The 20841-nt window shown below is 59.3% G+C and overlaps 1 protein-coding gene across 1 annotated transcript; it reads left to right on the top strand.

The window, feature by feature from the left end:
* Positions 1–6745: 6745 nt before the first annotated feature.
* On the top strand, positions 6746–20285 carry PSD4 (pleckstrin and Sec7 domain containing 4). Its single transcript, XM_054728356.1, has 16 exons — positions 6746–7701; positions 8760–8870; positions 9094–9202; positions 9608–9995; positions 12043–12219; positions 12683–12763; positions 12871–12983; positions 13173–13231; positions 13381–13470; positions 14497–14540; positions 14777–14937; positions 15933–16003; positions 16121–16284; positions 16767–16911; positions 17169–17312; positions 18787–20285. Exons 1-16 carry the CDS (start codon positions 6793–6795, stop codon positions 19042–19044), a joined length of 3024 nt encoding a protein of 1007 aa, XP_054584331.1. The 5' UTR covers positions 6746–6792; the 3' UTR covers positions 19045–20285.
* Positions 20286–20841: the final 556 nt, after the last annotated feature.

Raw genomic sequence — 20841 nt, forward strand, 5'->3', positions numbered from 1 at the left:
CCCCTCAGGTGCAGGGCTGCGTGGAGCAGCGAGGCAGTGCCCCACGGGAGGAAGAGGCCAGGCAGGCCTGGGAGGCAGAAAATCTGGGCTCCTGGTGCCTGGAGTGTGCTGGAGAAGGTCTGGGAGGCTCTCCCTGTGGACCCTCACCGGGGGGTGGGGGGGGGCAGAAGAGGTGGGCTGGAGCTGCCGCCCTGCCTCTGGCCTGTGGGCTGTGCGGCCTGGGCTGTGCGGCCTGCTGGTCTGAGGCAATATGCGAGTGGAGGAGTCTCCTGTGCAGTGAGATTTACAGGGACTAGATGGGATGGCTTCGGTCTCAGGACCCTCCGTTGACAAGTCGGTGGTGGTTGAGGCCGGAGAGGTAGACTGTGCAGGGAGAGACAGGAGCCGTACAGCAGTGCCCTCCCCACCCCCACCTGGCTCACTTGTGGACACCTGTGGCCTGTGTTCCACGGAAGGACGTCAGGAATCCAGGGAGGGAATGGACAAGAGCTGGTTCATGTGGTCGGAGGCTGTGAGCTCCCAGCCCAGCTGTGTGACTTCCCAGCTGTGTGACTTCCCAGCTGTGAAGCCTGGGCCGAGGCCTTGCCTCTCTGGGCCTGCCTCCCCATCTGTATAATGGGGGTAGTGAGTAGGTGAGCGGGGTGGCTGAGGCACTCATGGGCAACACTGACCATGAGACAATTATTATCAGGTGACAAAAATAAAAATGCCAATTGTTACAAGCAGAAAAGAACAGTTGCCCAACCTGGGCCTCCTGTGTCCCCCCCCAGGTGCCCTGCAGGTCCCGGAGCTGGACAAGATGAGAAGCTGTGACAGAACCACAGGCAGGAAGGGGTGGGGCCTTTCACAGTGCAGGGCCTGCACCTTCCCCTTTCTCTCTCCCAAGCCTGGGGGCGGGTGAAGGGCGTGATTCTCTCTGGACTGAGGGCGGGGGGGGGGGGGGCACGTGGGTAAGGGGCCGTGAGGCGCTGGGCCTGTGAGTGAAGGCTCCTGTCTTGTGGGCAGGAAGTGAGAGGTGCAGAGCAGCTGGGGAGCCCTGGGGAGACTGGCGGGGGGAGGCAGAGCGGGAGGGGTGAGAGTGTCTGGGGGTGAGGGGAGCGGAAGTCGGAAGCTCCAGCCACCACATTCGCCACTCGCAGGGCAGATACACGGCAGAGGGAACCGCTCGTTTAGAGGTGAGCGAGGTGGCCTGCTTGGGGTGGGCCTGGGCCGGAGCAGGCCATGGGTGCCCTGGGGCAGTGGCTGGGGCAGGTGGTCAGAAGGAGGGCCCTGTGGTCTCTACCGGGCACCTGCTGTGAGCCTGGCCCAGGCTGTACCCCCACCTTTCACTTCCTTCTCTCCATCCCCCTCCTCTCTCACCCTTCCCCTGCCCCTTGGGTCCTTTCTCTGCTTCCTGCCCCAGCCCCGCCAGAGCCCTTTGGGGTCTGCAGCAGTGAATGTGGGGTCCGAGAAAGCCGCTGGGGCATGGTGACTGCTGTGGCTGGATTCCCAGTGGGTGCTCTTGGGGCCTGAGGCCTCAAGGAAGCCTGACCCTCGATCTTTGAGGGAGAAAGGCCAGATGGGCTGGGAGTAGTTTGGGGTGTGGTCACTGCAGCTCAGACTCCGCTCTAAGGGGGCTCCCAGCTCCATCCGGAGGAGCTGGTTACAGGCAGGGCCCCGACTTGCTGGTTTGCCAGGTCCCCTGATGGGCGGTAGAAGCCATGCCACTCAGTGTCCCTGTGCGGGCGCTCAGGCCTTCCAGGTGTGGCTGTGTCTTCACGGTGAAGCCAGCCACGGAGGGCCCACCCCTCACAGGACCTGGTTCTAGAGCCTGAGATGCTGAAAGCTGGGCAGGGCCACCTGCCATGGGCCAGGATTAGTCCCCTCAGGGCCTTGGCCAGGTTTGAAGGACGGGCCTGTTGCCCCAACCTCCTGGACATCTGTAAATAAGGAACCGCCCAGCCCAGGGCTCAGAGCCTGCTGAGCTGTTTGTGGAATGAGGGGGTGAGTCCCAGAAGGGGTGAGGAGACCAGCCTGGCCCGAGCCCTCCTGGTGCGCCTAGCCCTTCCCAGGCAGCAGCTGCTCTGGGACCTGTTGGTGCTCTGCCCCATTCTCTGCCCCATCATCCCTCCTCTCTACCTGAGTCCTGGCTGACCCTGACCCTGACCCCAATACTGGGCCCTCAGCGCCCCCAGAGCCTCCCTCCTTCCCCCTCCCTCCCTCCTTTCCTCCCTGCACATTTGCATGAGGGCTCCTGGTGTGGCAGGAAGTGGGGCCTGCCCTGAACTTGGCATGCTCAGTCCCCAGGTTCAGGCAGGGACATCAGTCCTGCAGCTCCGGACAGAGGGCTCACCCTCGGCTCCCGCCCTTTGGGACGGCATTTCTGACCCGGCTCCTGCACAGGGACAGCACCCGGCACTTCCTCAATCCCGGGACAGGCCAGGAGCCTTTGCTTTTTCCACAGGAAGGAAACAATTTCCGCAGTAAAAAGAAGGCATGTTTGCTGAGTGGAAGCTTAAAAGGAGAGACACACAGAGTCCAAGGGGAGATTCGGGGCTGGCCGGCGCTGGAGGCCTTAGAGAGCGAGGTGCCCACCATGCTGCTGTGCTGGGAGGGAGGCTGTTTTTTGTTTCACTTCTCTGAGCGGACCCTCAAAGCAGCGGAGTTTAAGGGGCAGGCAGGGCACGGCGCTTTTGAGCACCATCAAGGCCCGGGCCCAGCACAGGCGCAGACCCGTGGAGCAGCTTACTCCTTCTCGTCTGTGAGAATGGACAGGAGTTGGTTCATGTGGTCGGAGGCTGTGAGCTCCCAGCAGACCAGGAAGCAGGTGGAGTTTCTGACCAGAGTCGGTGGCTGGTCAGCTGCAGTTAGGATGTGAGTCCAGTCTGTGGGCCTTAGGTGTGGGTGCGCAGGATGCCCAGGCTGTCACCTGTCCCAGGGCAGGCTGCCCGCAGCCTCTTGCAGGCAGAGCGTTGGCTGTGTGCCCAGCCAGGGGGAGAAAAGCAGACGCACTATCAGAAGCACAGTTCAGCTTCCAGACGGGGTTCCCTCCTGTCCCAGTGTCACAAAGAAGCTGCCCTGAAGCCAGGTGGAGTGGAACTGGCGGTAGGGGCACTGTGTCCTGGTCCCCAATTCAGCCCACCAGCTGGCACAGGCGCAGCCCCTGCGGACTTCTCCTCCAGAGACCCCTCGAGACGAGGTTGCCTGATGTGAATTTAGCTGATGAAGCCGGGGCCGCAGTGGACCCGTGCCCTCCCCGCTGGTTGTCTTCTGGAGCATCAGTGTTTTCTGGATACTTCTCCCAGAACTTCTCCTCAAACGTCTGAGCCCTCACAGAGCTTAGGAAATGAGGGGCCACTTTATCTTAGGGGTGGCAAACCCCCCTTGTGAGACGAGTGGCAGACTGTCTCCCTCCTTTGTTCTGAGGATACCCGAGAGGAGCTATTTCAAGAGAGCTCACTAAACGCCAAGAGCGGAGAAAAAAGTAAATCAAGAAGATTCTAGATGCAGGAGAGCAGGCCCACCTCTGCCTGAGAGGTGCCATCCCTGCCCCCAGAACAGGCTGGTCGCCCCCTTGACCCTTGCTCTTTAACCCTTGCTGGGTCAGGACGGGTGGGACTGCCTTGGTGGCCATAAGTCACCTCTCTCCTTAGGTCCTTCCACGCCTCCAGGGGGAGAAATTGAAAAAAGAAAAAATAAAGGTGGGGTGGGAGGGAGATAGAGATAGAGACTCAGACAGATAGAAAGATGAGAGATAAGAAGATAGATAGATAGATAGATAGATAGATAGATAGATAATAGAGAGATAGATAATAGAGAGATAGATAATAGGTAGATAGATTGATAGATGATAAATAATAGAGAGATAGATAGATAGATAATAGAGAGATAGATAATAGGTAGATAGATTGATAGATGATAAATAATAGATAATAGATAGATGATAGATAGATAGATAGATAGATAAGAGATAGGTAATGGGTAGATGGATCGATAGTAATAGATAGTAGGTAGATATTTCAATGGCCTGAATGGGTCCTCCAGTTTCCTCTCCATCTAGCTGCTCCTGGGAAAAAGGGACACACAGGAGTGTTCTGGCTGCTGGCCCCGCAGTGACGCCCAGGGACAGCTCTGCCTCCTGGGCTTCCTGGGAGGAAGGTGTAGTTGGCTCAAGGGCAGCCTGCCCCTCAGGTCAGAAGGTCACGTGATGCTGAATCTCCTCTCAGCCCAGGCTCCCAGGGCCCCGGTGAGTTTGAGCATCTGTCATCCCTCCCTCCCCATTCTCACAAACACCGCCGAGTGGCACCTCAGCCCACAGCCTTGCTCTGGCAGTGGGAGCAGAGCATGAGTGACTGCTCACAGGGCTTGCGCCTGCAGGGTTTTGAAGAGAGCGATGGCAAGAGAGCCGCAGACCTGGGTTCAGAGCCCAGCCCCCTTCCCCGCTGAGTTCCCTGCACATTTCTGGAACTCAGCAACTTAGCGTCTCCATTAGTAGAAGGAGACAGATGTGGCCGCTGTCCAGTTCCTGTAGCTGCCAGGTGCTCGTGGTGAAGCAGGTGCAGTGGGTCATGTTGTGGGGTCCACGCATTCCTTGCACCTCCCAGGGCAGGGGGGCGGGGGAGGAGGGTTGCCGGATGAAACCCAGGATACCCAGTTATGTTTGGGCTTCAGAGAAACAATGAATACTTTTTTGGTGCAAGTATGTCCCAAATATTGGGAATGGGGGGGATGGGTGTCCTATATATTTATTTGCTAAATGTGGCAACCCTGCCACACACAGCTGTGGCCCCCAAGTGGAATTGCCGACTAGAGCCAAGACCCCTCCCACCAGGCTCTGTAACCCCAAGTCTCACAGGGGGTCCTGGACTTCTTAGTCAGCACTAAGGTTGTGTTTCTAACCTGCTTGAACTGAAGCATAACCACACCCCCCACCCCGAGCTTTATAGGTGGGAGAGAGCCTAACATCATCGATCACCAAAGTGATTCGGTCGCCCAGCTCATCCCTAGTGGGACAGCCCTGGACCGGACCTGCCTTCGTGGCACTTAGTCTGGGAAAGGGAGGAAACTAGACATTGCACGCTGGGGTAAGCGGGCTGGGAGGGGTGGGGCGCAGCCGGCTGAGTTTCACCAGCTCAGAGTCATGGCCCCACCAAACTGCATACTTGTCCCCGGCCAACTGCTGTCCGTCTGTCTGTCGGTCTGTCTGTTTCTATGTCCCCCTCCCATGGTCGTGGGCTCCCCCATCCCCGGGCTCCTTCCACCCTCCCCCCGCCCCCCAGGCCATTCGGACGCCTCAGGCCCAAGCTCTCTCTTCCTTTTGGTCCTGGGGAAAGCTGCCGCAGCTTCTCAGACCTTTCCCCTTTGGCTCTCGGGGACACCTGGCTTCTTCAGGGGGTGGGGTGGGGGGGCCCGAGCCAGCATCTAAGCGTAGAATTAACATTGACCCATGTGGCTGCTCTGTGTACACACGCGTATTCACTTATAAGTACACAAGCTTTTCCATGTGGGCTCCAGAGTGGGGTGGCCAGGGTGTAAATCCTGGGGCTAACATAATTAATTTTGTGACCCTGAATAAGTTACTTAACCGCTCTAAGCCTCAAGTCTCCCTCTGCCAACTTTAGATAATAGTAGCATCTACCTCCAAGGATTGCTTTAACAATCAACTGAGATAATGCAAATCCCCTTGCACAGTGCCTGGCATGAAAAACTCAGAAAATGTTAGCTATTATAAATAGTATGTTTGCAAAGGTGGCTGTGGGACTCCTTCTTGTAAAAACTTGCAGGACAGACATGCTTGCCCTCACCCTGCCCGCCATCTCTGTTCCATTGCTGGCATTTGAACTTTTCCTGTCAAGCGGGTTCTCTCGTGACAGCGGAGGTGTGGCGTCACTGGTGCCTCAGGAAGGCCCCTGAGGCTGGTCACGTGCAGATGCAGGTGTGGGGTTTGGAGGAATGAGGACCTGCCGAGAAGGGTCTGAGGCAAAGGAAAAATAAGAGATGCGATGAGACCAGGGGCGCCTTTCATCCCGGAACGGCGTGTCGTGAGTCTGTGTTTGACCTCGCACTGCCTGAGAGCCAGTACGAGGTGGAGACAGTCCAGTGACGAGTTTCACAGTGGCCAGGGCGTCCCCTGGCCAAGCTGTACGGCTGTAAACCAGGACCCGCTGGCCAGTCTTGTAAAGGACCAGGCTCCAGAGACAGGAGCCTCAGAGAGTGGGAGTAAGGCCGTGGCCTTCTTTCCTAGGCGCCTGCTTCTCCCACGAGAAGTTTTGTTCCATTTTCGTCGACTCTGGTCTGTGTCTCTCTGGCTGCCACCTGCTTTGGCTTACGTGCTGTTTTGGCTCACGTGCTGTTTTTGGCTCGCCACTGATTTCACGCTGTTCTGAGGCACTTCCATCTCCTGCTGCTGGCTGCCTCTCCATTCTCCAGTTGAGATCCCTGAGAAGAGGATCTGATTCAGCCAGTCCATCTTTTTTCAGCTAAGCCCCCCGGGCCACTTCAGCCCACAGACGGGTGTCTTTGGAGCAGGCGGTTGAGATGGTGGGGTCAGAGGGCATGCATGAAGCACTGCTCCCCCACAGGGCTGTGGAGGACAGTGTACTCCAGCCGGGGCCATGCGCATGGCAAGGACCCCCAAGTACATCTGACACACTAGACAGGAGCTGGCAGCCCTTTGCTGACCTGCTGTGCTTTGGGCATTTCCAGGGCAGAGTGGATCTCCGTTGCCCCCCGGGCCAGCAGTCCCCCTAATCCACACAATGGGACTGTGACGGTGGACACTGCTGTGGATCCCTGCACACTTGCTCCCTGTGGATGATGGATGACAACACACTCTCTGAACACCCGGAACCCGTGGAATTCCTCAACATCTATTTGAGGGACAACCTGCAGCCCCATCCAGGAGTACAGCCGAGGGAAACGAGCAGCCGTCCTGACCCGCCCGGACCTTTGCAGGAACTGACCTGGGCATCTGACCCTTCTGAGTCCCCAGGGAGGCGAGATGCTCCTGCCGGGGGCTCTAGGGCCGAGCCCGAGGGCCTGGGGAGCGGGTCTTCCCAGGGGGGCCCACGGCAGAACCCCAGCTCGTCCACGCAGGTGGTGTTCTGGGCGGGCATCCTGCAGGCCCAGATGTGCGTCCTGGACCTGGAGGAGGAGCTGGAGAAGACTGAGGGACTGCGGGCCGAGCTGAGGTCCTGCATCCCTACGGCTCCTGTGGACCTCCCCACGTTCCCCTCCAGCCCGGCAGGCCCCCTGGGCCCAGGCCCCCCTGCCAGCTCTCCCTCGGGAGAGGACAGCAGCAGGTCCAAGGGAGAGAGCCAGACCCAGGTGTCCCCCGGGGAGGGGACGCCAGAATCCTCCCCAGAGTGGGGTGCCGAGGAGGAGAGCCTGTTCTTTGACAACCCCCTCTTCCTGGAGAGCCCTTGCTCAGAGACCAGCACTCCAAGAGAGCGCTTCTCCTGGGGGCACTCCAACTCCTGTGCTGACAAGGACGACAATGGGAGGCCTGAGAGCCCGCAGACCCTGGAGCCTCCTCTCCTGCTGGGCAGGGTGCCATGGGGGCTGGGCGATGAGCCAGACTCGGGGGACAGCGTGGCTGATTCCAGTGGGCACACCACCCCTCCGTTCCCTGTGCCCACCTACAAACCACACTCCTTCTCCTGGGCCGAACCTGACGCCGTCCAACAGGCTCCCGCAGCACCTCCCAGCTGGGTGGGGAACAAGGTAAGCCGGGCCTTGGGAGCCCACCCAGAGCTGGGCCTGGGACACAAAAGGACAGGCCTTGCTCTGTGGCCGCCCAGCCCAGACACTCTTCAAATGCCAGGGCCTTTGGGGACCCTGGAGAAATACAACAGGAAGGCAGGACCAGTGAGGCCTTTAGAATTATGAGAAAATGGACAGATGCTGCAATGTCACTGAACGTGTGCACATGACATCCACGTCTCCGTCTTGCCAGCTCAGGGGCGTGTCTGGACACATGGGGTGGGTTAGGTGGGGGGGACTGGCGGCCCCTCTAGGTGCAGCCTGTTCCTGCCCATCCTCAGACTGTACCCTCCCGCCTCTAACACACCCCAACCCCAGCCGTAGCTGCAGGGGTCAGCGGCCAGGGCACCTTCTGCCCCCGGGAGGTTTCTGTCCGCGTCCCTCCTCTCTTTCCTTAGAGACTTCAGCGTTTTGTTACTTTTAGCTTACCATCTCTCATTCCTCCTCCCGCCCAGTGTCAGCGGGTCAGGCCCACAGGACGATGGCAGACGAGCTTGCTATCAGCTAGGACAAGTTCTGGGGACAAGTGTGTGAGACAATAGGGGCACAGTTTTCCCAGGGCGGCCTCTGCTGAAGAGATAAGGAAGCTTTAGATGGTGGAGCGGGGCCCGGAGACTCTAATCTCAGAACCCAGAGAGCCTCAGAGGCCTGCTACCCGGAGAGGAGCCCATCTCCCCCCAGGCTGTCCCCCCTCCCCCATGTGGGCTGGCCTCCTGGCTCTGGGGCCCTGGGGGTCACCCGAGGGGAGCCTGGGGCCCGGTTCTCATCCTTGAGCTTGCAGGGTGCTCCCACCGGGATGGCAGACCCTGCCCATGGCCTGGTGGCTGTCGCCCTCCCTATCACACAGCCCCTCCTTGGGCTGGTGCTGCGGGAGGCAGGGCCCCCTGGGGGACCGTGGAGGGGAGAGGACAGGCTGAGAAAACAAGTCAGTGGACATGGCTCGCGGCTCGGAGGGTATGGGAATGCCCTGGGGATTGCTTCCCCAGGTCAAACGCTCTCCTCTCCATTTCTTCCCTAAGGCTTCTCTGGCAGGAGGTCTTGACCCTGCAGCATCCTCTGTGGACAAGGCACTGACCTGGGAAACAGGGCATGCCAGATCTGACCCCAGCCCTGCCACCCATCCTCATCCTGTGCGTCCTCCGGCAAGTACCTTCCCCTCCCTGTGCCTCCCCTCCCCGCTCTGCGAAGGGCTCAGCACCAGCATTCCTAGGGCCCTCCCTCCAGGATCCTCCCCTGGACTCAGGGCCCCACTGGGCGAGAACAGCAGGGAGGGGTGTGTAACTGTTAGTCATTCTCCTTCCTCTCCCTCCCCTCTCCCTGCCTGGACTCCTGTTCACCCCTCAGGGCCTCCAGGGCTCATGGATACCCTGTGCCTCTCAACAGGCCCTGCCCAGTCCTGAGGGCTGGCAGACAGAGCAGGGTCCTTCCTGGCCCCAGCTGCCTCTTACCTCCCAGGACAGAGGTGAGACCCAGGGAGCCTGGGACATTGGGCGGTGGGAGGCTTTGCCATCTGGAGTGGGACAAAGGTCATTCTTGGATCCGTGGGTTGCATGAGGGCCCATGGTACCCTGTTAGATAGACCTATGACATCATCAGACCATGGGTGTAAGTACTCCCCTCACTGAGGAAATGTACGGGGACTCAGGTTTCGATGCCTGGCTCCCAGTTTACCTGTCCTGAGCCTGCTGCCTTGGGGCTGGAGTCCCGGGAACCCTGTGCCCCTGCACGTGGGAGGACGCTGCCCGAAGGAGGGACTGGACGTGCTGCCCAGCTGCAGGGAGGAGCCCAGGGAGGGTGCCCCGGGAGGAGGCCGAAGGCTGTCTGCTCTGCCAGGCCCCTGGGCCCCCAGCCTGCTGCTCTCCCTCAGGTGACAGAGATGCCGAGTGTCCCCAGGAGCCTGCTCCCTGCACCCCTGCCCCGGGCCCCTGGTGGGGCCCAGCCTCTTCGCCAGAGCCCAGCAGCCCTGAGTCTGAGAGCAGAGGCCTCGGGCCCAGGCCCAGCCCCGTGTCCTCGTCCTCCTGGGAAGGCAGCCCGCAGCCCCAGGGCTGCCACCCCAGCAGCGCCTTCCCCACGTGGACACTAGACGCTTCCCGCCTGGCCCTCCTGGAGACAGATGGGGCACAGCCACGGTCCTCAGAGAGAGAGGAGGCCCCAGAGGCCCTGGACCCAGGGGAGGAGGTGAAGAGTGAGGGCCCTGCAGGCACTGCCGACGCCGGCTCGGTCCAGCCCGATGCTCACCTGGCTTCCACAGGAGGGTAAGTGTGGGCTGGCAGCGGCTCCTCCTCGGGTGCGTCGGGGAGTCCTGGTCTGGGAGCGGGAGCAGTGCACGCAGGGGTTTAACACTCCTATCAGTTAAAGCCAGGATTATGTGCCTGGAACCAACAGGGTTCTGAGGAAGACGGGGTAGGTTTGAAAGCATCAGAAACCAAAGAGCAGACAGTCATAGACGTGGGGTGGGATTTGAGTCAGAGCCTATCCAAGGCTGGACAGCAGGAGGGACAAGTGTCCAGGAAACCTAGCCAGGCCCATGTGCCCAGAGAGATGGGAGTCGTGCCACGTAGCTGTGGGGCGTGGGAGGTCAGAGCATGTGAGGTGGGGTTACACAGGCTTTGACTCTGAGGAGGCATCTGGGAGAAGCTCATGTAGGAGCCTGGGCCCGGGAGCCGGCTCAGATCTCAGGGGAGCCGGAGCACCATGGCAGGCTTTCCTGGGACCAAGGGGAGGAGTCTGGGGGCCCAGAGCAGGCCCGAGTAACCCCAGAACTGAGGCCAGAGGTGGGAACAGGCCAGGTGGGAAGCCAGCCTCGTTCTGCCCCTCTGGATGCTGGGTGAAGACACCAGCCCCTGGGGTCCCACTGGGGAAGGGCGTGTGCTCTGGCTGGCAAAGGAGAGGTCATGCTGAAGAGGCCAGGAGGAAGCAGTGGCGGTGCAGGTCCTGGACCTGAAGCTGCACTGGCTGCAGGGTCAACCCCACTCCCATCCCCGTGCCCCTGGGTGTGGCTCAGAGTCCATCCTATCAGATCACAGAGCCCATCCTATCAGGATCACAGAGCCCATCCTATCAGGATCACAGAGCCCATCCTATCAGATCACGGAGCCCATCCTATCAGATCACAGAGCCCTCCTCCTCAGGCACCTGGCCACTCCGATGTCGGTGGAGATGCAGAGGCTGGGCCATCAGCGGGGTCTCAGAAGCTAGACAGAGTGGGGCACTCTACCAAAATTAAAGTCATATAAGAGGTTTAATTTTCTTGGCACAAGCTTGCTGGCCCAATAGCTATCTTTCATTCATACTTCACTTTCACAGTGAGGTCATAGAGATTTATTTTATTTTATTAACACCTCTGTTAAGATACAAGTCACTCGTTGAAAGTATACAGTCCATGACAGTGTATATTTGCAGAGTGGATTTTCCCTCCAAAGTGTCTCTCCGTTCAGATATCATTTTAGGAAGAACACCAATTGACAAGGTCATTTTGGTAAAGTATTTTAGGGCTTCGTCAGCTGATCATCCATAGAGTTAGTTGTCTTTAGATGGGACAAGTGTGTCTGTTTTAGTTCCTGCTCTTCACTGTTCGCTGGACTAACTCTCCCGGCTTCTCCGTCAGTGGCTTTCCGTGTGGTTCCTGGCATCTTCCCGCATCACTTTCGCCAACTTCATGAAAGCCTAGGAGTTTTGCCAGATTTGTAACTTTACTTTTCAGTTGGTTTGTATTCTGTTTGCCCTGCCCTGTTGGGTGTGTCTGAGCGTGAGGACTTGTAAGAAGTTACCAGCAGACACGGAGCCCGTTACTTGGAGAGAGGGCCGTGTATCAGTGAAATTCTCACGTTATGATGAGTTCTGCTTCCCTGCATAATCCCTCACTGTGGCAACTTGGATAACGAGCATTCAGATAATCAAGATACCAGGACGGGGTTGTGCTGTTGCCAGGGAAACCTAAGCGTCGGGTGGAGGTGGGACTGGTGACCTCTGAGGGTCTGAGTGTCAGACTGAGTCGGTGGGGTGGCCGGCCTGCACTCACTCATGCCGGGCCGCTATCCTATCCCGTCCCCACGGGAAGGCCTTTCTGTACCACGGCACAAGGGAGAGACAGCGAAGGCTGACACCCCAGCCTTCACCATCCCGAAGCCAGTCAGGCTTCCTATTCTTGCCTCATTCAAGCACTTTCCTCGGTGGTAGGTCTAGGCTTGGAAGCTGGAGCTGGAGGGTGTGGGAGGAGCAGGAATTCTGAGGGCTCCTCCACGACCTGATCCAGAACCCATTTGTGCCCATGAGAGTGAGGACACTGATGGCCTTTTGCAGGCTTCCTGAGAGCCCCATGCCCCAAGGGAAGTCCCCAGAGGAGGGCCAGGGGCCGCAGGCTGCAGACAAGCTGGCCAACGGCGTCAGGACGGACAAGCAGGCCTGGGACCTGGCCTCCCGCCTCTATCGCCTGGAGGGTTTCCGGAAGTCTGAGGTGGCTGTGCACCTGAGGAAGAAGTAAGGGGCTCAGCCTGAGAGAGGGGCCCTTGAGTGAGGCGGGCAGGCTCATTCCACCGGCCACTCCTCCCCAGCCCTCCAGCCCATTGCTGACCTCTCACCCCATCGTCCTGTCCTGGTTGTACCCTTCCCCTGTCCAAGCCTTCCTCTTCCTGTCACACTGGTGTCACCCCTTCTCCACACCCTTGACCCAGCTTAGAGCCATTGGATTGGCCACTTTGCCTTCCTGCCCTGATCACATGTGGCCCTGCCATCCAGCATGAGGTGGGGGCCAGTACAATCAGACCCTGGCTTTCCCTTGCCCTCTCAGGACCCAGGGTCCAGCTGGCTGGGCCTCTGCCTTGCTCAGGGCCCCCAGTCCCAATTCCCAGGCCCTGGGATGTGTGCAGGCCCGGGGTTCCCTCTGCGCCGGTGCCTCCGGCCCCCTCCTCCACCCAGACATGATCTCTACTTCCCTCCACAGCAATGACTTCAGCAGGGCTGTGGCTCAGGAGTACCTGTCCTTCTTCCAGTTCAGTGGCCAGAGCCTGGACCGAGCTCTTCGGTAACGCCTGGGCCCTCCCTGGGGAGGAGGGGTGGCCCGGCAGACCCTGCCCGAGCTCGGGGCCTGCTGTCCAGCCGGGGCCTGCCCTGATCCGGGCCTCCTTCCAGGAGCTTCCTCCAGGCACTGGTACTCAGCGGGGAGACCCAGGAGCGGGAGCGAGTCCTGTTCCAGTTCTCCAGGCGCTTCCACCACTGCAACCCCGGGCTCTTCTCCTCAGTAGGTAGGAGGGCAGGGCTCCGGGTGCCGCGGGCGGAGGGATCCTGCGCGGGAGTTCCCTGGTGGCAGTTGGTGTGGTGTGCTTGGGAGCTGTGGAGAACCAGAAGTGTTTGGGGGTCCCCTGCCCATTGTGGGCAGAGGGAGAGCCGAGTCCGGTCCCAGCACTTTCTCTCCACTCACCTCTCTGGGACAGATTCCGTGCACACCTTGACCTGTGCCATCATGCTCCTGAACACGGACCTGCACGGCCAGGTGAGCACGTGGGGAGAGCGTCTGTGGGACCCGAGGCCTAGGAGGGGCCAGGAAAGACCGCGGGGAACTGGAGAAGGTTCCAGAGTGGCTGGCCGGGCGTTTCCTCCTGGTGGCGCGTGCCAGCTGTCCCACTTCTCTCCATGCCACAGAACATTGGGAAGAGCATGAGCTGCCAGGAATTCATAAGCAACCTGAACGGCCTGCAGGACGGCGGGAACTTCCCCAAGGAGCTGCTGAAGGTGCGCTGCCAGGGCTGCTCACAGAAGGCTCCCGCCCCGTGCCTGAGCCTGGCTCCCCGTCCCCAGGGGATGCTGCACTGGGGCCTGGCTCCGCCCAAATATCCTCCAAGGACAGGGCCGGTTTACTGACTGCAGTGTCACCACCGGATTTGTTAGCTTGTGCAAATGCCTAGCCCTTCCCCCGCCCTGGACCTCCTGGACCAGACTTCTGGAGCTGGAGCCCTCGAAGTGGTCACAAAGCTTGATTCTGAGGCCTGTGAAATCGGGGAAGCACTGTTTTTTGGGTTTTCTTTTCTTCTTTAAGTGAAAAAAGGCAAAACTTCTAAGAGAAAGTCTAGAGCCAGCGCTCCAGCATTTGAGTTCTTGTCTTGGACAGTGTAACCCAATGCGGTGGCCAATGCGGGTTCCTCCTGGGGTTGAACCACTTAAGTGCTGTTATCACGACGGCATCAAGTGAGTCAGGAGCTCACACAGTGCCTGGCACACAGTGTGCTCTTCATTAGCAATCACATCATTTGTTCCCACGTCCTTCAGTAAGCATTTATTGAGCACTTACTATGTGCCAGGCCCCTGTAGGCGTGCCCAGGACTACACAAAGCTGGCAGGATGCATCTATGTGAATACTCTGTTACATCATGTGGAAGCTCAGCACCTCACTCATTCATTCGCTCACTCATTCATTCACTGTGGTCATTGGCCCCATCAGTCAGCCGGCCCTGCTCTGCTCTGTCAGCCCCCTCCGTGCAGGATGGTATGTGGATGAGTCCTTTCCCTTGGAGAGAAGTTCAGGCCTCGCTGAGCTCAGGTGGAGACTAGGACAGCACAATGTGTGACACATGGCAAATGCTCCATGAATGGCTGTGTGTGTGTGTGCGTGCACAGATGAGCTCCTTCCCATTCGCAGAAGGGGGGCAGCTGTATTGGGGTGGAAGAGGCAGGCTGTAGCACCCCCCACCCTACTTCTGCCAGATGGAGTTTGGTCCTCAAAGCCTGAGGCTCTCTGACCACCATGTGCCTCTGTTCCAGGCCCTGTACTGGTCTATCCGGAGTGAGAAGCTGGAGTGGGCTGTGTAAGTGACCTTCCCTCCCCACACTCCTCCCTTACCTCCGCCATCTTGCCCCTCTCCCCAGCCCACCTGAGGGCGGGTAACACATGAGGAGCCAGAGGCAGGGGACTTGGGGAAGACAGGAACAGATGGGTTGGCTTTGAAAGATTTCTTCTGGGGTATCCTGAGATGTGGCTCCCCAGTGAGAGAGAAAGGGTGGGGCACCCTGTCAGCACCTCAGCCTGCTTCTCTCTGTTCAGGGACGAAGAAGACGCAGCCAGACCTGAGAAGGCCCAGTCCTCACCACTCGGCGGCAAGATGAGCAGCCCCTTCCTCCAGCTGGCCCTGGACCCCACGGGGCCCACCTACAAGCAGGGCATCCTGGCTCGGAAGATGCATCACGACGTGGACGGCAAGAAGAGTGGGTGTCTCCTTCCGTGTGGGGCCTCTGTCTGTGTGGGGGTGCGGAGGGCTCTGCTCAGGGATGCGTGCTGACGTGTGCACAGGGTGACAGGCAGCCCACGTAACTGCCTTGATGGTGACTGTGTAAGGCACCACCAGGAGGGTGGGGGGCAGACCCAGGAGGGACCGATATTCCTGCCCCTGAGCCCGTGCTGAGGCAGAAGCCAGACAAGCACGTCGGTGTGAGAGCCGTGTGGGAAGGGCCAGATCCAGGACGGGCTGTGGAGGGGGCGAGGCTTGGGGTTTTGTTTGGGGTGGATGTGGGAGACAGGCACGTTAAGGCTCCTGGGAAATGATGAATCTGAGCCGAAGCTCGGAAGGTCTGGGTATCTGAAGGTGGGCAGAGGGTGAGCCCCATGAAGAAGGAGCAGACATAGTTTGTTCCAAACATGGGGTGTGTGAAAGAGAATGCTGGGAAACGCACTGGGGGCAGCATCACCCGGGTCTGCATTTGGGCCTTGTGCCCAGATGGCTGGAGCTTTAGAGCAGGGCAACAGCATGACCAGAGCAGGAATCCCAGCCAGGGCACCAGCATCCCACAGGCCCGTGCACGGCGGTGACCACAGGGAGCAGGCCCTCTCCTGCCCACGGGCTCCAGCCCCGTGCCTCTCCGGAAGGGCTCAGGAAGTCGAGGTCATCCACAGGGACTGAAGGATGTCCGAGCTGGGGCTGTGCTTGGGGTGGGTGTGTCTGGAGAGGGGATGGTCTGTCGAATTTGTTGTCTGTCAATAGTTCTCATCTGTTTTGGTTTCCACACGTGACTGCCTGTGTGTACGGCATGGTACATGCCTGTGTGTGACTTGTTTTGTGTGTCTGAATGATTCTATGTGCTTATGTGCATCTGGGGCTGGGGGGCTGGAGCTGGTGTGAGGGGCGAAGAGCGGGGGCCTGGGTGTGTCTGAGGGTATCTGGGTGGGGTGCCCCCACTCACCTGTGCATTCTGCTCCTGGGCAGCGCCATGGGGCAAGCGTGGCTGGAAGATGCTCCACACCTTGCTCCGAGGGATGGTCCTCTACTTCCTGAAGGTGGGAAGGGCGCCCACATTGCGATGCGCAGGGCGGGAAACGGGGGAAGGCCCAGAACGGTGGGGGTGGGCGGCTGCTACTGAAAACCTCTTTCTGAGCCGCTGTGCCCTGTGGCAGGGAGAGGACCACGGCCCCGAGGGGGAGAGTTTGGTGGGGCAGATGGTGGACGAGCCCGTGGGGGTGCACCACTCGCTGGCTTCGCCGGCCACCCATTACACCAAGAAGCCACACGTCTTCCAGCTGCGGACTGCCGACTGGCGCCTCTACCTCTTCCAGGCACCGTGAGTCTGGGTGGGAGACTAGCAGAAGGGCCCGCTTCCTATCCCCTGAGCCCTGCTCCTCTGGGGCTGCCATCTGGACCAGCAGACCTCGGCAGCCCTGCTGAGGGGCTCTGACTGCACACTAAGGCAGGGCTCCCGCAGCCCCGCCCCGCCCACGGCCCACCTGGCCTGTGAGTGGCTCTGCCCTGTAAGCCCAGGTCAGCCTCCCAGTTTTGAACAGAGGATTCCAGGGTAACGATGACATCAACATTTTGGTGGCATTTGATATAAAAGCTGTTGCCCTCCGGATTGTCCTCTTTGATGAAAGGGGAAATGCACCCATGGAGGTCAGCCACAGGGCTTCTGGCTCCTTGAGGCTCCAGTCCTGAGATGCTGGACTGCTGTGAGAACACAGAAGCTGGGGGGTGGGGGGGGGCGGTAAGCAACAGGACAGACTCTGAGGCCCTGGGACCCCTGGGGACCCACCGCCTCTCTGCCCTCAGCACTGCCAAGGAGATGAGTTCCTGGATCGCGCGCATCAACCTGGCCGCCGCCACGCACTCAGCGCCGCCCTTCCCCGCCGCGGTGGGCTCCCAGCGCAGATTCGTGCGGCCCATCCTGCCCGTGGGCCCTGCCCAGAGCTCCCTGGTACGGCCTCGGGGAGAGGCGGGTGGGGCAGGGCGGTGTGGGGGTGGTGCACGCACTGGGAGACTAGAGCAGAGATGGGAGCGCGGGGCTGCGCACCTGGCCCAGGAAGGAGGCGGGCTGCTGCACACCTGGACCCGGGAAGGGGGATGAATCTGCACACCTGGCTCTGGGAACTGAGGGGTTGGGGTGGGCTGCGCACCTGGGCCCAGAAAGAAGGGGAGCTCGGGATTGCTTCTCCCAATACCTCCTGCAACTAGGAGGAGCAGCATCGGTCCCACGAGAACTGCCTGGATGCTGCCTCCGACGACCTGCTGGATCTGCAGAGGAACTTACCTGAGCGGCGGGGCCGCAGCCGGGAGCTGGAGGAATACCGCCTGCGGAAGGAGTACCTGGAGCACGAGGTGAGCCGCCGGCCCCCGTCCGCCCCCTCGTGGCCGCGTCTGGCCCTGCAGCCTTCGCTCCCCTGTGGCTCAGGGCAGGGGAGGTGCTGTCTGCGCACAGTGCTTGCGCAGGGCGTGTCCCCGTGTTCTGGGATCGCGGACCAGCCGCTCATCTGAAACGCTATTAGGGGACATTGTTTTTATAACTGTTTTCTCCTAAGAGTATATGTGGCTTTTCCTAAGTTGAAGGAAAAAGTATTTTAGGTTATTTCCCCTAATACCTACCTAATAATAATAGGCTGTATTTGTGGCGCTTGTATTACTTGCTGGGATTATCTTATTAAATTATCTAACAACTCTGGGGTAGGGACTATGAACCTCATTTTATAGATGAGGAAACTGAGGCATGGAGAGAGCCAATAAGTCATCCAAACCTGATCAGTGTACATGCTACTCCAGTCCTTCACAGTCTTAACAAAGGAATGACCTTTATTAGCTCTATGATCGACCCGAAATGTTTTAGCCCCCAACCCCCACCCCAAATTCTGCTTTGGCCCGACGTTGGTGCACATTCTAGAACCTAAGCAGCAAGTGTAGGTGAGGGGCAGTGTGACAACAGAGGGGTCAGAGGTGATCCAAAGGCAGAGACCAGAGATGCAATAGTCAGCGTCACCTGCTGGCTGTACCACCCTCACCCTCCTGGTCGTCCCCTCTGGCTTTTTGTTGCACTCGTGGCTGTGAGCGCACCATTTCCCAGAGGCCCTGGGTGTGGCCAACAGGACCCAGGTCTGCCTGCAGAACTCCAGCCCCTCCCACCACAGACCAGAGGGGTCTTTAGCAGCCGCTAGCCCTCTGGAGACCTCCTGTCCTTTATAAACAGGGTCATGATGGTGCCCCACCCAACCTCCCAGCCTGGGACAAGGAAAACGACCTCATGGGGTGCCCCCATACCCACAGGGCTGGGATAATGGCCTCATGGAATGGAGGGTGAGAAAGTACAGACCAAACTGGAAACAGTATCTGGAGGTGCTAGTTACAGAGTCCTTAGGAGTGTGAGCAGACGAGGGCTGTTAGCATCATGCTCTCCAGATGCCAATTGTTAACATGCTGCCCAGACTCAGCCAGGTTTCAGCGCAGGCGTGAGCCGTCCTGTGCAGTGCTGCATGGGCCTCAGGCCTGCTGGGTCCTGGCCTTTCAGTGTCTGGGAGATGCTGGTTACAGCGCACACGGTGTTGGCCATTAGAACAGGGCTGGCTGATCCGTGTGACTGTAATACTGTCCAAATCGTGGCAGGGCTCTAACACGCTACTGCTTTGTTCTGCAAAGCCTGGTTACAGGTACAACACCGACGCTAGCTGTCAGTCCAGCCCTCTCTCTGCAGCAGCTTTTATTGCCACAGCTTCATACACATCTTATCTGTCCATCCCTCATGATTCCAGCCTCCTCCCCACCTGGATCCAGGTGGTACTTAAGGTGGGGGTCCTGTGTGTTGCAGAAAACCCGCTATGAGATGTATGTGCAGCTGCTGGTGACCCGTCTGCACTGCCCCTCGGATGACCTGGACCTGTGGGAGGAGCAGCTGGGGAGGGAAGCTGCAGGCCCCCAGGAGCCCAAGCCCAGCCTGAAGAAGTCCCACTCCAGCCCCTCCCTGCACCAGGACGAGGCCCCCACTACCGCCAAGGTGAAGCGCAACATCTCAGAGCGCAGAACCTACCGGAAGATTATCCCCAAGCGGAACCGCCATCAGCTGTGAAGCGTCACTCACAGACCTTGGCCCCTGCGCTGGGGCGGACCTGGGATGAAACCCTGTGGGATGGAGGAGAGGCCTCTGCTGTGCTGAAGGACAGCCGTCTCTGAGCTTGCCCGAGTACTGCTCTGCCCTGCCCTGCCCTGTGGCAGGTCCTCAGCCAGGGTCCCTGGCCACTCCTGAGGAAGGTGGGAGGCCAGAGATTTGGCTCCTGTCCCAGAGTTTGTCCCATGTCACTCTTCACTCCTCCAAAATCCAGAATGCCCCCTTTTTCTGGGCCTGGGGCCGCTCAGCACTTGGAGAAGCAGAGCAGATGGTCCCTGCGCTTCCAGGAGAGAGCCTGGGGCAGCCGAGGCCTCTGGGCCGTCAGGCCCCGGGGATAGTCTTGCTCTGGGAATCAGGTGACCTGCTGGGAGAGGCCTGGGAAGACCCCAGCGAGCCTCCTGTCTCCTGGCCCTGCTCAGGGTGGGGCTGCTGTCAGGGGCAGGGCCCTGTGAGGCTGGCTCTGGGACTGCACCTTTGTCTCCTCATCCCTACAGTGGGCCTGGCAGGGCCAATGAGAGCGCCCCACCTCCCATGCCCAATTGCTAATCAGCAGAGGAGAGCCAATGGCCCCAAAGTGGTGGGGGCTCCAGGGCTCTGGGGAGCCCTGAACAAGGGGCCTTTGTGTCCCCAGTGCCAGGAAAGAGGCTCAGATCCCTGGGGAGGCTGAAGAGGAGGTGGTGACACAGCCCCTGGGGCTCTCCTGGCAGGAGCTGCCGCTGTGGAAGGGTTGAGAGTCATGGTGGAGGCCTGGACCCCCTCCCCACATCCCAGCCCTCACAGCTCCATTCCCCAGGGGCACCAGCCCCCTCTGGGCCCCTGCCCTCCCTGTGTGTCCCCTGGAGCTGCCCTCTGGCTACTTTCAGGGTGGGGCGGGGGTGGTTCTGGACACCCACGGATCTGAGGCTGTGCCAGTGGGAAGGAGGCTGGGCTGGGGGAGCAGCCACCATTGTCTCTGTTCAGCCAAGTGTGCCCACAGGCTGCCCGCCAAGAGGGGCCTCTGCTGCCTGCCTGCCGCCTGCTGGCTGACGCACTGCCTCTCCACCTTCCTGCCGGGCCTCCCCCTCCCATCCATGCTTGTAACCAGCCCTGTGGCCTGGAACTCCCCCAAGCTGGGCTGGCCCTTAGGGGTCATGAGAGGTTTCTGACCAGAGCCAGGGGCTGAGCCATGCACCCAATGGGTGTGCAATAAATACAGGCCAGTGAAGAAAGGTGTGCATGAGTGTGTGAGGGGGGAGGGTTGGGCAGCTGGGCCACCTGTTCTTTGTCAGGCTGTATCCCCTCTGCCCTGTGGGCATAAGCACGTCTATGAGTATGTATGTGTCTGCATGTATATATGTGTTTATGTGAGTCTCTGTGTCTGCATATGTATATGTGTGTATGCATGTCTGTGCATGTGTGTCTATATGTCTGCATGTGTATATGTGTGTATGCATGTCTGTGCATGTGTGTCTATATGTCTGCATGTGTATATGCATGTCTGTGCATGTGTGTCTATATGTCTGCATGTGTATATGTGTGTATGCATGTCTGTGCATGTGTGTCTATATGTCTGCATGTGTATGCCTGTCTTCAGATGTGTTTGTGTGTCTGTGTGGATGCATGTCTGTGTGTGTGTGTGTCTCTGTCTGTTCATGTGTGTAGAGCATTGTGTGTTTGTGTGCAGGAGTCACACATTTACTATCAAACTGAAGGGGACCTCAGAATCATTTTTTCACGCACTCGTTCATTTATTCATTTCACAAACAATATTGACACTTT

Source organism: Eptesicus fuscus, chromosome 16, assembly GCF_027574615.1.
Source record: "Eptesicus fuscus isolate TK198812 chromosome 16, DD_ASM_mEF_20220401, whole genome shotgun sequence".
NCBI classification, from domain to species: domain Eukaryota; kingdom Metazoa; phylum Chordata; class Mammalia; order Chiroptera; family Vespertilionidae; genus Eptesicus; species Eptesicus fuscus.

Bases quoted from the DNA above. Each gene is read 5' to 3' on its own strand.
- PSD4 (XM_054728356.1), top strand. From the start codon at position 6,793: ATGATGGATGACAACACACTCTCTGAACACCCGGAACCCGTGGAATTC. The intron at 14,541-14,776 runs GTAAGTGACCTT...CTCTCTGTTCAG, and splicing joins GAGAAGCTGGAGTGGGCTGT to GGACGAAGAAGACGCAGCCA. The intron at 16,912-17,168 runs GTACGGCCTCGG...TCCTGCAACTAG, and splicing joins GCCCTGCCCAGAGCTCCCTG to GAGGAGCAGCATCGGTCCCA.